Source organism: Pelodiscus sinensis, chromosome 2, assembly GCF_052426305.1.
Source record: "Pelodiscus sinensis isolate ZL-2025 chromosome 2, ASM5242630v1, whole genome shotgun sequence".
Classification (NCBI taxonomy): domain Eukaryota; kingdom Metazoa; phylum Chordata; order Testudines; family Trionychidae; genus Pelodiscus; species Pelodiscus sinensis.
Genome location: NC_143053.1, coordinates 243,061,522 through 243,077,135, shown reverse-complemented (window position 1 = coordinate 243,077,135; position 15,614 = coordinate 243,061,522). Strand labels below are relative to the sequence as shown.

The window sequence follows — 15,614 nt, the reverse complement described above, 5'->3', positions numbered from 1 at the left end:
CTGATTATCCAGTGATATGTTTCTTTTTCTTAAACACCAGAAGAGAAAGTGCTTGTCCTTCCATGCTCTCTCTGGGGTCACTGAGGAAAAATTTAAAGCTTGAAAGGAAGGCTGCAATGAGAGGAAATGTATTACATTTAAAAGACATCCTGGAGATAACTTATGAATATTCTAAACATTTAAGATTCACGTGACTCAGAAGTTTAAATATAATCATAAATTAAACACATCAATAGTAATTGATCAATGAAATGTCTAAATTACAGTTGCAACAAGCTTTACCACGTACGTTGCAATGTCTCACCTTCCATTTCCTCCCACCTCTTAAGCTATTACTATGCTTAAATAGTTGAGTCTTCAATTAAGATGAATACTATGAATTATAAGCCACATTCTGGTTTGAGATGCGAATAGCAGCAATGTTTGAATTCAAAGCCAAAACATGGCACCATGCTTATTGCAAGGTCTGGAACTATCTACATTGTGTTTATCTTCAAAACCACTGATTACATGTTTGGCTAACAGTTAATTTTAAATATACTTTTATTTTAATAGAAAAATGAATACTAGACTCTACCTTACAAATTAGAAGCTTAATCAGGATCTCATTCCTTATCAAAAATTAATGAAAATTTTTAAGCCAAGTGATTTTTAATTACTGAAGATATTTTTTTTAAATTGACCTGATATCTGAACTTCAGATGTTAGCTCATGTCAAAAGTACCCTCCTAAAAAACACAGCTACCTTTGATGTGACTGATTAAACAACTTTTGTCTCTGGTGCTACTAATGGAACAAGTAAATGGGTTGCAATATAATGTAAAATAATTCAGTTACATACTAGTAAACATTTCACTAAGATCAGAGTACTAAAGATTTAGTTCATGCTGAATGATTTTATAGCCAAATAAATATGAGCTTAAATGCCAAATAAACACACACTCTTAACAGTGCACCTCACAGCTATTTGGTGAACCATTACTCACAGTTGCTTGTGGGTATTGGAGTCATAAAATGTGAAGCAAAATGCTTCTTCTAAATAAACAAAGATTCTTCTTCCAACCTCAAATAATTTTTCCGGAAAAATCAAGTAAAATAACAATCTAATAAAATAAATATGGATTTCATTCAAGGGTGTGCCAATATCAGAGTTAAGCTTATTTTCAGTGATGTTGTTACAATTTTTCTACAGCTAAAAACACAAACAGAATTGACAGTTTTCCCTATAATATTTTTTGCTGCCTGACCTGTGGTAATATCTTACCTATGAAAATATAACTGATAATAACGGTGGTTAAATACTTCAAATCAAAACCATCAGTTACAATTATGGAAGCCTCAAGGAAAGTGCTGAAGAACATAAATACTTTATAGTACTCCTACATTCTACATAATTAATCCAGTGAATCCTACTGATACATAAAGCAAGCCTTGGAACATTCCTCTGTTTTAAAAATAACCAAGGGTGTGACTAAACCAGATTTCGCATTCCCACTCCCATTCAAAAAAAAAAGTAATAAAGTTGAAAGGTAAGACTGACACTCATCTCCAAACTTGCTATTTTGTGGTTTGGTTTGGCTGAGATCTCCAATAAAGCAACCTGTGGACTGCAAAATGTAAGCACCAGAGATTAATAGCCTCAAAGAGAAAAATTACTTTCTTTTGATGCTGTATGAATTTAATGTTAGTTGAAAAATTAACGTAACTTAGAAAGGGTCCTTGCTATTTATAAATTAGTGCTATTAAATGTTTTTGAATAACAGGAAAACTTGTTGTTGCACATTACACCCTCTGAACAAGTTGCAGTACACTGCTTTTTTGGGAGCGGGGAAAAGTAACAGAAAAATAAGATTTGTTGAGCTATATTCGATTCTCTGAGTTTAATTTTTAAATGCCTAAATGCAAACTATGGGTCTTTACTTTTGGCTTTGTGTTTCAGGTATTTTAAAATTTGTGCTCTAAAAACCTCTTCCTGATTATTAACAGTAATGACAAGAAACATATTATAAATTTCCTTTTAAAATTTACATCTGGACTGGATTCTATATACTAAATTTTTATTAATGATTTTAGAAGGACCAAATTACATAGGTAGCAGAAATAGGGCTTGACGATACTATAGACATTCTAGCAGGCACTAACATATTGCTGCTGTTTTGCCAATATGTTTTGCCTATCTTAAGCATAAGAATAAACGGCTGCATTTTTTAAGATGTACTATTAAAATAAGCTTCACTGAAGCTTTGGGGGGGAAGATATTGACAAAGATGGGGGTACTAGTTGACACATAACAATACCTGGTGAAATATTACTCTATTTTCTGTAATAAACACCAAGATCAAAACATTATGCAAGTTAAATTTCCTTGAAAGGTTCCCAGCAGGAGTTTTCCTTTTAGTTTGTGCAGTACACGATTTCCTCTCACCCACCAAAAAAAAAAAAAAAAAAAGAAAGAAAGAAAAAAAAAAAGAAAGAAAAAAGAAAAAGAAAAAGAAAAAAAGAGACCATACCAAGAATGTGTATGTGCCACTAACACTAAGCAGCACTTCCTTAATCACTCATTTCAAGAATTTATGGATGATCAGTGGCAAAAACGAGCAAAAATAATGAAAGAATGCAATGAAAGCTCACTGAGACAAGCTGGTTTGGACTTCCTACTCATTTCTGTGTCTCTTTAAGATGGAGGCCTGATACAAATTAGCCACTGGGGGGAAAAAGTCATCTGGTCATAAAATACAGTACAGGGTCACTTTTATGTAAGTTTGCCAAAAGGGACATAAACCAGGACAATTTCAAACTGTGACACAGGATAGAAGTATATTAAAAAAATCTTTGTTCCTCCTCTATTGTGCTGTCATGTTGCTCAGCTTTATAGACATTCTGAGCACCAGCACTGGCCTCTTCGCTTCCACCTGGTCTATCTAATTAATTAAGCAAGGAAGTCACCTCAAATTTTTGTACTATTTGCTTTTATTATCAAGCACTTCTTTTGATGTTCTAGGAGTTAACCTCTTAATCCACAGACTCTTTGCACTGTGTTCTGAACATTTTGGGATGTCTGGATAATTTGGATAATTGGTCAGGATGTTGCTGTCGCTCATGTTAAACTTTATGCCATGACTTCAAGTACAAAGATTGGTATTAAGGTAAAGTACACCATAAAGACTTTAAAAAGTATACAATTATGATTTTGCAATAACTAAATATTAGTTTGTCACTGTGATGAACAGAAGTTCACCATTTAGAATTTCTTACGAGTAAATTACTCCTGAACATCTTTTTCTTGAACTTCAAATATGAAACTCAACTAAATTGAAGTGACATCAAAATAAACCATAACACAAAGGTAAAGTTAGAGCAGCTACCTACTCTTCAAAATGCATAACCACTTCAAACATCAGTATGCACATATACTGAATGCATACTGCGCTGGCACACCTGGAAGCTTTACTACTGTTAACTGTAGACACACATTCTAAGACAGATTCAGATATTTCATGTCTCTTTTTGTGAGGCAAGATGAGGGAAGGAGTTATTTTGGACATGAGGAGACATGACTGAAAGCAACTACTCTACCCTACAGAAGTATTCTAGTGTGATGGATAAACAGTGATAAACAACAAAGAGTGAGGAGTGTCTCAAAAAAAGACCTCTCTAAGCACATTCTTCCATTAGAGTAGGCAACTTCTTCAGAAGGGAAGAGAATTTAAACAAATATAGAAAAGATTGTAATATTTGAGCAGGTGACTAAAACAACAAACACTGTCAACTTCATGCAATTTATGTAGCAGAATAGTGTAACATTCTGGTTTTAGCATTGACCATTGTGACACATACCGCAAAGTAAGCTGACAAATGGCATAACTTCTCTATTTACTGAGAACCAACATACATTCTAGTATTGCTAGCTTTTTACAATTGTTTTCCTACTGTCTAGAGCTATAGAAAAATAAAGAACATAGAGAAAGCTATAGCTGCAATAAAATGAAACCACACTGTAGTAAGGAAGAGAAGAAAGGCCATTTAAGACCTTTAAAAAGGGACATAGTCAACCCCCTTAGGCCTCAAATGTCCTGTTTGAATTAACATAGTGATTTAATTAAAAACTAGGCAGAGAATCATGTTTAGTTTGATTTTGAGTACATGTACTGCATCCGTCCATGGTGAGTAGTTAATTTCCGTATCTCCATCTCTGTGCAATACGCAAATGGCTGTTTTGTTTTGTTTTAAAACTGTTGCCCAGGGGAATCAATAGAAGCCTATAAGAGGGGCCATGTGCCATTTTGAAGATACACTTAGGGAGGAAAAAAGCCACAGTAATTTGGAGGGAGGAGGGGAGAGTTAAAAAATAAACCAATCTGTATCAATGTGATTTAAATTGAAAAAGATTGTAAAGGTTTCTGTAACAAAATATTAAATAGGAAAATTATTCATCATACAAATAGTGCCAACCAACTCGCTAGCTATGGGCTATGCCACAACTTGCAATGTAACATCAACCAAAGGAAAACCCTCAGTGTTCAAACACACACATAAAAATCCTATTTCAGCACAAAAGCATGTACAGAGACAACATGGCTGTTGTTGCCACATATGTTAAAGGCTAACATACCAGTACACAATCACAAAACTAAATCCAACAGAACAAAACGTTCAAAGTTAACTAAATGAGGACAAAATACATTTAGTACTACTATATGTCTGAGTAAATAAAAAACGGTTATTTATTCTGTAACTGTTGTTCTTTGAGATGTGTCACTCAAGTCCATTCTGATTAGTTGTGTGTGTGCACACACTTTGCATAGTAGCTAGAAGTTTTTTCTCCTATTAATACCTGTCTGGTTAGCTCAGGTGTCCCCTGGAGTCACACCTCAATGGCGCAGTACACAGAACCCTGATGACCCACCACCACTTCAGTTCCTTCTTGCCAGCACTGCTCCAACAAAGGGGTAGGTGGTTCAGTCTTAGAAGGGACGTGAGCAACACAGCTCAAAGAACAATAGCTATGAATGGTAAGTAACTGTTTTTTCTTCTTTGAGAGCTTCCTCATGTAGATTCCCAAGCAGATGACTCCCAAGCAGGAACTTAAGAGGCAGGGTCAGAGTTCGTGGGTTTGCTATTTGCAGCACCACTGTGCCAAAGGCTGCATCATCTCTAGCATGCTGGGTGAGAGCACACGGTGAGTATGTCTAGACTACATGCCTCTGCCGACAGAGGCATGTAAAATAGGCTACCTGACATAGTCAATGAAGCAGGGATTTAAATATCCCTGGCTTCATTAAAATAAAAATGGCTGCCACGCTGTGCCAACTCAGCTGATTGTTGGCACAGGGCGTGAGTCAAGATGTGGATCGGTTGACAAGGGAAGCCTTGACACAAACTTAGGAAGAAAGGCAGGTGAGTTGCACTTTATCGTTGTGGAAGACCATGTTATGTGGGTCTGAGGTAAGGTCCTTTAACCTCCTTGCTGATATAATGGTGACCAGGAATACTGCTTTCCACAACAGACAGAGAAGGGAACAAGTCACCAGTGATTCAAATGGGGGCCCCCTCTAGCCTGGAGAGGACCATATTAAGTTCCCACACAGGAAAAGGCTGTCTAATCTGAGGGTATAGTTGTTCCAATCCCTTGAAGAACTGGCCAACCATGGTGTTAGCAAAGATGGAGTACTCAGATGCTTCTAAGGAAGGGCTACTCAACACGTGGCACGTGGGCCGCATGCAGCCCGCAGCCCATGGTGCAGTTTGGGTTTACATGGGGCTCAACACGCGGCCGATAGGTGGGAGCCAAAACAAAAAAAGTAGCCAATACAATGGTCTTCTGTGTTTTAGTCGTTAAATTCCTGAACTGTCATTGCTTGTTAAAAGTTCTGTTACATGGGTGGAAATTGGGTAAATATTGCATTTTATTAATATCAGCAGAACTAACTTAAATGCAGCCTGCGGTGTTGTATAGTCTTGCCTTAATCTTTGCATTCATGCCCATCAGTGTGAAAGAAGCTATTTGCATATATATTTGCTATATGCAACCACACTTAAGTTTTGGCCCTCGGCATGTGCCACGAGTATCATTGTGGCCACTGGAACTTCCAAAGTTGAATAGCCCTGTTCTAGGGAGAAAGTTGAGATAACAGCAAGGTGTACTTTTATGGATGATGCAGCCATGCCTTGCTGTTTAAGGTGCAGAAGGTACTCTAGAATGAGAGCGGTGTTCCCTTTAAACTGCACAGTAGCACAGTTGATTAATCAGTCCCTCCCAGTCAATCAGCTCCATTCATAGTCCTAAGCCACTGACTGAGCAGGGCTGATTAATCACCTGTGAAGCTGTGCGGCCTTGCAGCTTAGAAGGAACACTGCATGCGAGGTATAGGCATCTCTAATGGAGATGCGTGGTGCTGGTCATGCCAGCAAGTAAACTTTCCAAGATATGTGGCCCTAGTGGAGAATTTCATGCTGCTGAGTAAGACCTCCCTTACTGGTTCCAAGCACAGAAGCTCCATAGAGTTCAGCCATGAAGCTTCCAGGTCATGAGGTGGAGGTATTAGTGGCTGGGGTGTTGAAAATGACTGTGGTCCTGAGCTGACTTTGGTCCTAGGTTGGGGACGTAAGGCAATGTGATCAGGGCATCCACTGGCAGCTCCAAGAACATGGTGTACCAGTATCATTGAGGCCACCAGAATTATCTCCACCCTGTCCCTTGTGCATGAGAGGGATCAAAGAAGAGGCATACAACAGGCAGCCTTTCCAGGATAGCAACTGTGTGTCCAGTATGAAGCCTGTGCTGGGTTTCTAGAAGGAGCAGAAAATTGGGCAGTTTCTGCTGCTCTGGATGGCAAGTAGATCAAGCTGGTTTTCTCTATCGTGGCCCAGCTACAAGGACAGTACATGGAAGTTATGATGGATAAAATTACTGCCATGTATTACATCAACAAACAGAATGGAATCTGTTCCTCTTCCCTATGTCCTCTGTTGGTGCCTCGACCCCACCCATCAGCTTGGAGCCATTTTAGACCTGCAATGACTCAACAAGTTCATGGTAAAGTTGAAGTTCACAAGGTCTCTGAGTACAGTTATCTATTCTGTGAATCTGAGAAACAGGCATGCCGCTTTTTGGATGAAAAATGCATACTTTGACATAGTAATAGTAATACTATTACTGAGGAAGTGGGTCTGGCCCACGAAAACTCATCACCTAATAAACCATCTTGTCAGTCTTTAAAGTGCTGCATAGTCCTGTCTTTTGTTTTACTTTGACATAGGCATCATTTACAGGCCGAATAACTATATTTTGTGATTGACCACAGTAACACGGCAGGCCTCACCATCATGGCACCTCTTGCTGGACTCTTGCTCTGGGAATTAGCTCTTCAACCCTGGAGCACCCCTTTCAGGCCAATGTCTTGCCTGCTGCTAACTTTTATCCTCTACCACTTTATGTTAGGACCCGCATCCCTCCCAGACAATGGTGTCCTCCCCTCCTGGGTACTGACCTGCTGCACTGCCCCCACATGCTGGGGTCCTCCCTCCCAGGGAACCCCCAAACCCACTTTCCTTAGTGACTCACTACCAGTCGTCATCTAGTCCCTACCACAGAGGCAAACTGCAGTCTGAAATGGCCACTCCTCATTGGCAGAAGGGTGTGGACCTGCTCCCTTTGCTTACCTTGGCAACCCCTCCTTTCCCCCCGCAGCTTTAATAACCTGAGGCCTTGCTTCAGACCCTGCAGCCAAGGAGCTTGCCTGGCCAGAGCTTCCCCAGCTCCGCTCTGGGTCAGGAAGTCTCTAGCTTCCCTGGCAGTTAAGTCCTTCCTGCTCCACCACTGGAGCAAGAGTGAGTCTCTCAACATCCCTCTAGGAGCCTCTATTTATACTGCCCTCAGCAGGGCCCTAAAATGCTCCATCTACCACATTTACTGGCTCCACAGCCACACCACTCCAGCCCTCTCCCAGGCTGGGTTTTAACCCTTATAGGGCCAGGGTATGGCAGACGACCCATCACAACCACATACCTTATCACGGTCCTCCCCTTTTGGCTTGTCAACAGCCAGACAAGCGACCGCAGTTCCAGCAACTGTCACTGGTGGCAAGAAGGAACTGAGGAGGCACCAGATAACAGGAACCTATATCCTATGAAGGTGCCACTCCAGGGGGCTCCACAGCCAACCTGACAGGAGCAGTTGAGGGAAAGTTTTCCAACAGCTGTGCATGCAACATGCACACAAGTTATTGGAGCTGACATGAACAAGCAGTATAGCTAATTAATTATAACAGGGTGGGCAATAATATTTGTAAGGGGGGGCCACCTCACCAATTTTGACAATCGTTCCCAGCCAACTCCAAGCCCGGAAGGGGCTGGGCCTAGGCAGAAGGGGTGGTTCCCTCTACACACTGCGTGCCCCAAGGTGTGTGGGGGGTGAGGGAGATTTCATGTGCTCTCATGAAGGGCAGGGAGCATGCAAAAATCTCTCAGTCCCTGCCCCCACGATGCCAGGGAGGAGTTTTAGAAGGAGCCATCAGCAGTTTTGAACAACTGGTGATTCCGTCTGGTGCCATGCGCGCGATGGGGGGAGGAGACTTTGCATACACACACACCCACACCACTAGACCAGTCAGGGCCTCAGGGTGGGATTAGTTGTAACAAGATGTAGTAGGGGAGGAATATTGAGATGAAAAAACACTCTTTGGTCCTCTTCCCCAAATCCAGTGTGCTCAGACAGTACTGTAGACCTCACATAGTATGGGGAAATATAGAGTGAAAATGCCACAGAGACGGTTCCCTAGATGGAGGGAGAGAAACATATTGTCTGCCATTCCTGTCCCGTGCTGATAGTACATAAGAGGGTCCCGGTAGTGCTGAGCAATCATCATGGGGAACGTCTTCCCCTGGCGCCTGGGCTCCTGAGGGAGGCAGCATTGAGGCCGATGCTGATACAGTGGAAGACGTCACTGATCGTCTGCAGAGTGGCTGTTTAGGTGCCGGTGCAGAGATTTTTGTTGGCGCCAGATCTTGGATTGATGTTGGCTCTCGTGCCGAGGCTTCCCAATAGGACCTATCTGGTGCAGAGGAAGACTGGGTCGGCACCAAAATGTTAAGGGAAGTGGCAGAAGTGGTACCGGTGGATGGTCTCAGCACTGCAGTACCAAAGGTGCAGGGTTCATCTCCTTTACTTACTTTAGGAGATGGGGTGGGAGGAAGAGATCTCACCAGGGAATAGGGATGTAAGCAACTAATCAATTAATCGCTTTCCAGACCCCTTGCTTCCTCTATCACACAGAGGCAGCAAGCGGGGGCGGGGGGAGGGGGGAGAGTGCTGGGGGGAGCCAGCTTAAAAGCCTGTTTCCCCTCCCCCCCCCAGCTCCAGCTCCATGGGACGGGGCAGGGGCACAGCGGTGGCGCTTCCTCTTTGAAATGTACAAGAGCCCCAGAAGGAGCTCTTGTACATTTCAAAGCAGAAGTGCCCACATGGAGCCTGGGGTCAGTGGAGGGTTCCCAGCTGGCCCCGGGCTCCACACAGCACTTCAATCTTTGAAATGTACGAGAGACCCAACAGAGGCTCTTGTACATTATAACGGCAGAACATGCGCCAGTCCTTATTGACTAATCGAATAGTCAATGGAAATCCCATCAACTATTTGATTAGTTAATTAATCGATATTTAACATTCCTACAAGGGAGGCTCTCTTCTTCAATAGTTTCTGGGGCAAGGAAGAAGCAGCCCTTTTCTTAGCAGCCTCCACAAGAGGTCAAGGTGGCTGTGACTCTTCAGAAGGCTGCATGACCTTTTCAAATGGAATCATGGGGAGCCAAAGCTCCCTATCTTTTCTGGCTCTTGCCGTGAGGCTGTGACAATGCTGATATTTTGGGGGTACGTGAGCTTCCCCAAGACAACAAATACACAACGAGTGGCCATTGGAAACAGGCATGAGGTCTCAGCATGCATCACACTTTTTAAACCCCAGTAAGGCCAGCATTGCATTGAAGTTGTGGGCCTCCAAGGAGGTTTCTGGGCAGCAGTTAATCTTTCCTGCCTTCTTCTTTGTGTCATCTTCTCATCTTCTGATTTCTCTTTTTTTTTTTTTTTTTTAAATGGGGGAATGAAAAAACAGGAGGGAGACTACCCACCATGAGGCAGCTTGCCTCAGATAATGCCACCACTGTTCCACAGTCCCCTCAAAAACTAAAAAAAATTTTTGTAGACAGGCAACTGGAATACGAAAATCTAACTGCTGAACAATCAACTAGAAGAAAAACTATGAGAAATCCTTAATTAACTACATGAGGAGAACAAATGCCTAAGACAAGAGAGGAGCTGCGTCTGTGACCAAGGATGGTAAGCAAGGAAATGAAGGGGGAGGGTTGAGCCACGCGTGCGCGAGGTGCCCAGGCACGAATGGCACAAGGCGCCTCTCGCGCAGCCCAACTCACAACTACTGCAAAAGCTCTGATCTGCGGCTCTAGGGTGACCCATTACTAACCGTTGAGCACTGATGGGGACATCACTCAAAGAAGAGCCACAAGAACCCTAGAAATCTCCTTCCCACTTTATGTATACTGCTTATATCTTAAATTATTCAAGGCAGTTACTCTCTATATATTATACATTGCACAATGCTGAGCACAGTTTAAATCATTTAATAAATAATACCAAACAGAAGTAAGGGTTATACAATACATATACTATACAGATGAACCACCATTATAAGGGTGTGTGCAGGGCAGGCAGTATGGCTATCCCTCCCTAAGGGAAGTCATGCCTGCTTGCTGTTGCATACCTGCAAAGGTGAGCTCCAAAGGGGGAATTAGCTACTCAATGTTTTTTAGTGCAAACTGAGCCTAAGTAACTTAATAAATTATGTAATGAACTCATTACAATAAAATATATGCACAGAAACTAGCCCATAAGAGTGGTCTGAGCTGTACAGAAGCCATTGAATATTTTGATACTGTACCAGTTTGTATGTAACTGCAGTAAAATCAAAAGTTTATATATGCTCCCCTTTACAGTCTCACTGTAAAAAAAAATCATGAGTTGCCCGATGATTCTGTAATTATAATTTTGGGACGTGGTATTTATGCATTAATAATTCCACAAATAATATATTGGCCTACCTTTTTTAAGCCAGCAAATCCTTCTGATTCCAGAAAGAAGAAAGCAAAGGGCATCAACACAAATAAACAAAGATTGGAAAAAAGAGACGCAAGATTCCACAATCCTAAAATAAAAAGAAAATGTTTATATTACTTAAGAAACTTAAGAAACTTAAATTAAAACTTATTAAAATTCCTAACATTACTGAACTGCCTTTCAACTAGGCGGGCTTTATATTGATAGAAACACAATATGTGTAATAATTTATATATAAAAGTAAATGAAGATTTTACATGGACATAAGATTTCATGACCCATCAATGAAAGGCAACACCCTCAATTCCCTGAAATTTTAAGCCAAAAGTAAGTATTGCCTTATTTAACTGAAACAGCTGGATAGTTTTGAAGGCAGACTGCAATTACAAAAATTATTTTTTCTACAGCACTCTTTTTTGTGAAGAGTGACCAGGGATTTTTACACTATAAAAATAGTTTCTTAAAATGTATTAATTTTATCCAGGGGACATGGTGTTTGTTGCCTAAGCAATGGGAATTTGACACTTAATTCAAGTACTTTTATAACTCCGCTAAGAAACACTTACCTGCATCTTTACAGGCCTAAATTCCTTTGTAAATCTAAACCCAATTAGCTTAGTGTTCAAGCACCTTTCTAACCAACAGCACCATACTGGTTCCAAGGTGCCACCTGCTGACATCTAACTCCATTTCCTGCAGAATACTGAGCTTTTCTTTGAAGCATTCCATTCGACATCAAATAGTAACCCAGAATTGCTTAATCTATGAAACTTGAAGAGATTATACCTTAATATGGTACAATCTCGAGCAGCATTATCATTTTAAGAGGTCTATACAAAATAGGAATTTCATGTATGAAGTCTCATCTCAACACTGATTCCTGGAAGGCTCAGTTCTATTCCCTCACCAATTCTTCCCTTTAGAGGGGACTGAGGCACAACATGGACTTTAATGCTACCAATACACAGACAACACCATCTCTACATCAAATGCAGATATTGCCATTTTACCCATGTCTCACTGAAATCAACTGCTGGCTAAAAGAAAACGAAGCCAAGACAGAGGAGGGGACTGATGGAAGAGCTGAAGATATTACCCTAGACCAGGGCAGAGGTGGGCAATATTTTTGATGGGGGAGGGGACACTCCAAAAATGTGGTAAGGGGTCGAGGGCCGGCATGCTTCCATTACACTGGTCTACAATTTTTTAGAAGTCGTCTGCTTCAGAGATAAAATGTGCTATTTATTATGTATTTGGATGTGCTGAATTCAAATATGACAATTAAAACAACTGATTGGCTACTGTTTCCAAGATATTTAAGTTTTTACATTTTACATCTATGTATATTGTGTAGATAGTAGAGTTTTAATCATAAATTGTAAACCGAGGTCTTTTCATGTGTTTATGGTTGCTTTACATGATACTATTTCACCTGTCCTGTTTATGTAACACTCTAAAAATCAGCAAAAGGGTTATATAAATAAAATTTATTATGAAACAAAAGGTAAAAAACTATTATGTACATAGTTTAGTCCTATTCAGTGTCTACTCGGCGCTTCTTGGCTTGTCTCTTGTATTCATTAAATGGAGCATCTCTTGTCACTGTCCAGCAATAGTCTGCAAGCATTGATGAGCTCCATTTGCCCTGATAGCGTTTCTCCATTGTTGCAATGTCCTGGTGAAATTGCTTGCCGTGCTCGTTGCTCACTGCTCCGCAGTTCGGTGGAAAAAAATATAGATGAGTGCGCAAAATATGTATCTTTAGTGACATGTTGCAACCAAGGCTTTTGTATGCCTTGAGGAGATTTTCCACCAATAACCTGTAGTTGTCTGCCTTGATGTTTCCAAGAAAATTTATTGCCACTAACTGGAAGGCTTTCCATGCCGTCTTTTCCTTGCCATGCAGTGCATGGTCAAATGCATCATCTCAAAAGATATTCACGAATCTGAGGACCAACAAAGACACCTTCCTTTATCTTAGCTTCACTTAACCTTGGAAATTTTCCACAGAGGTTCTTGAAAGCTGCTTGTGTTTTGTCCGTGGCCTTGACAAAGTTCTTCATCAGACCCAGCTTGATGTGTAAGGGTGGTAACAAAATCTTCCTTGATTCAACAAGTGGTGGATGCTGAACACTTTTCCTCCCAGGCTCCAATGACTGTCGGAGTGGCCAATCTATCTTGATGTAGTGGGAATCTCTTGCACGACTATCCCATTTTCGCGGAGAAAACAACAGTACTTTGTGTATCCAGTCTGCAGACCAAGCAAGAGAGCAACAACCTTCAAATCGCCACAAAGCTACCACTGACGTTGGTCATAGTTTATGCACCTCAAAAGTTATTTCATATTGTCATAGGCTTCCTTCATATGGATTGCATAACCAACTGGAATTGATGGCAAAACATTGCCATCATGCAGCAAAACAGCTTTAAGACTCGTCTTCGATGAATCAATGAACCGTCTCCATTCATCTGGATCATGAACGATGTTGAGGGCTGCCATCACACCATCGATGTTGTTACAGGCTACAAGATCACCTTCCATGAAGAAGAATGGGACAAGATCCTTTTGACGGTCACGGAACATGGAAACCCTAACATCACCTGCCAGGAGATTCCACTGCTGTAGTCTGGAGCCCAACAGCTCTGCCTTACTCTTGGGTAATTCCAAATCCCTGACAAGGTCATTCAGTTCACCTTGTGTTATTAGGTGTGGTTCAGAGGAGGAGGATGGGAGAAAATGTGGGTCCTGTGATATTGATGGTTCAGGACCAGAAGTTTCATCCTCTTCCTCATCTGACTCAAGTGAGAATGATTCTGGTGCATCAGGAACCAGCAGTCCTTCTCCGTGGGGTACTGGGCGTATAGTTAATGGAATGTTTGGATAATGCACAGTCCACTTTTTCTTCTTTGACACACCTTTCCCAACTGGAGGCACCATGCAGAAGTAACAATTGCTGGTATGATCAGTTGGCTCTCTCCAAATCATTGGCACTGCAAAAGGCATAGATTTCCTTTTCCTGTTCAACCACTGGCGAAGATTTGTTGCACAAGTGTTGAGCATATGTGTGGGGCCCACCTCTTGTCCTGATCTCCAATTTTGCAGCCAAAATACAGGTGATAGGCTTTCTTAACCATAGTGGTCATACTGCGCTTTTGTGATGCAAAAGTCACTTCACTACAAACATAGCAGAAGTTATCTGCACTGTTCACACAAGTACGAGGCATCTCTGCTCACTTTGACTAAACAGAAATGTGTCCCTTTGCAAAATCAAACACTGACAAATAAGAGAGCAAGACACTGTATGATTTCTAGAGCTGATATAGGGCAATTTGTTCAGCAGAGTGATATAAGCTTCGTTATGATTGCATCATTCATGACTTCTAGGAATAACATGATGCAATTCATATAATGTATGACACAATACCAGCTTCAGATTGCATCATTCATTGTTTTGCCTAAAAAGCAAGTACTGTCCAAACCCAGTCATAGATTTATTCATAGATCCAGTCAAAGATGTATTTTAGTCATTTCTGGTTTAAATCCCTTCCCTTTATAACTCACTTATCCTCCGCCATTCGCAAGTCAAGGGTCGTAAATACTGACCCAATAGCATATCTTGAAAACTAGAGCCAATCAACAATTTTAAGCATCATTTTCCTTCTCAGTGACCCAGAATTAGTTAAGTTTGACTACATTTATTTCAGAAGCATTTTGGCTGTAGAGCAGTGTTATATTAATAGAGGAGAAATAGAGGGGTCTGGCATGGTAGTTGGATACAGAAGGGAGCTTAGGGAAAAGAATAGGGGTATGGAATCTGGAAGGGAGTTTGGGTGGAGGGCAGTGGATTGGGGTTCAGGGTCTGGGAGGGGAATGTGAGCTAGGGTAGAGGTGCAGGGATCTGAGTTGTGACCTGGAACAGAAGATTGGGATGCAGGTCTGGGATGGGTATGGGTGCAGGAGAGGATTCTAACCTAAGGGAGAGGTGTAGGAGGAAGCAGTGCTGGGTTTGGGAGGGGGTTGTAACCTGGAGCAGGAGTGTAGGAGGGGGTGCAGGGATTTGGGTTGTGACCAGGGACAGTGGAGTGAGGTAAAGAGTCTGTGAGGGTGCTGTGACCGGGAAGAGGGATGCAAGAGGGGGTGCAGCGGTGTCTGGGAAGGTGTATGGGGGCTGGAGCAGGGTTTCACAAAGTCTGGGTTACATGGGTAGAGGTGCAGAAGGGGGACAGAAGGTTGGAGGACAGAGAAGCTGGAGTGTCAGAGGCAAGTTCTAGCTGGGACACCTTACCTGAGTGGTTTCCAACCAGAAGCCCAGCAGGTTCCTTAGCCAGGGTCCCTGCTTTCCACGCCCCTGTATATCCTCAGAGCAGCTGCAGGGGCCGTGTTTGCTACTGTGAGCCAGGGGGAGGGGCACTTCACATCCTGCCTGTTCTGCAAACAGGCAGCTGCTATTGGCCAGAAATCGGCCAATGGGAGCTATTGGGGGCAGGG

General features: G+C 41.9%; 1 protein-coding gene across 5 annotated transcripts in view; it reads right to left on the bottom strand.

Moving 5' to 3' along the window:
• Positions 1 to 15,614, bottom strand: part of LMBR1 (limb development membrane protein 1) — a 139,575-nt gene that overhangs the window by 75,328 nt on the left and 48,633 nt on the right. For all 5 annotated transcript variants that reach the window (XM_006129337.5, XM_006129336.5, XM_089776779.1 and 2 more), the window contains one exon: positions 11,110 to 11,213. In XM_006129337.5, the coding sequence (XP_006129399.3) occupies positions 11,110 to 11,213 (104 nt within the window). The remainder of the gene's footprint in view (positions 1 to 11,109; positions 11,214 to 15,614) is intronic.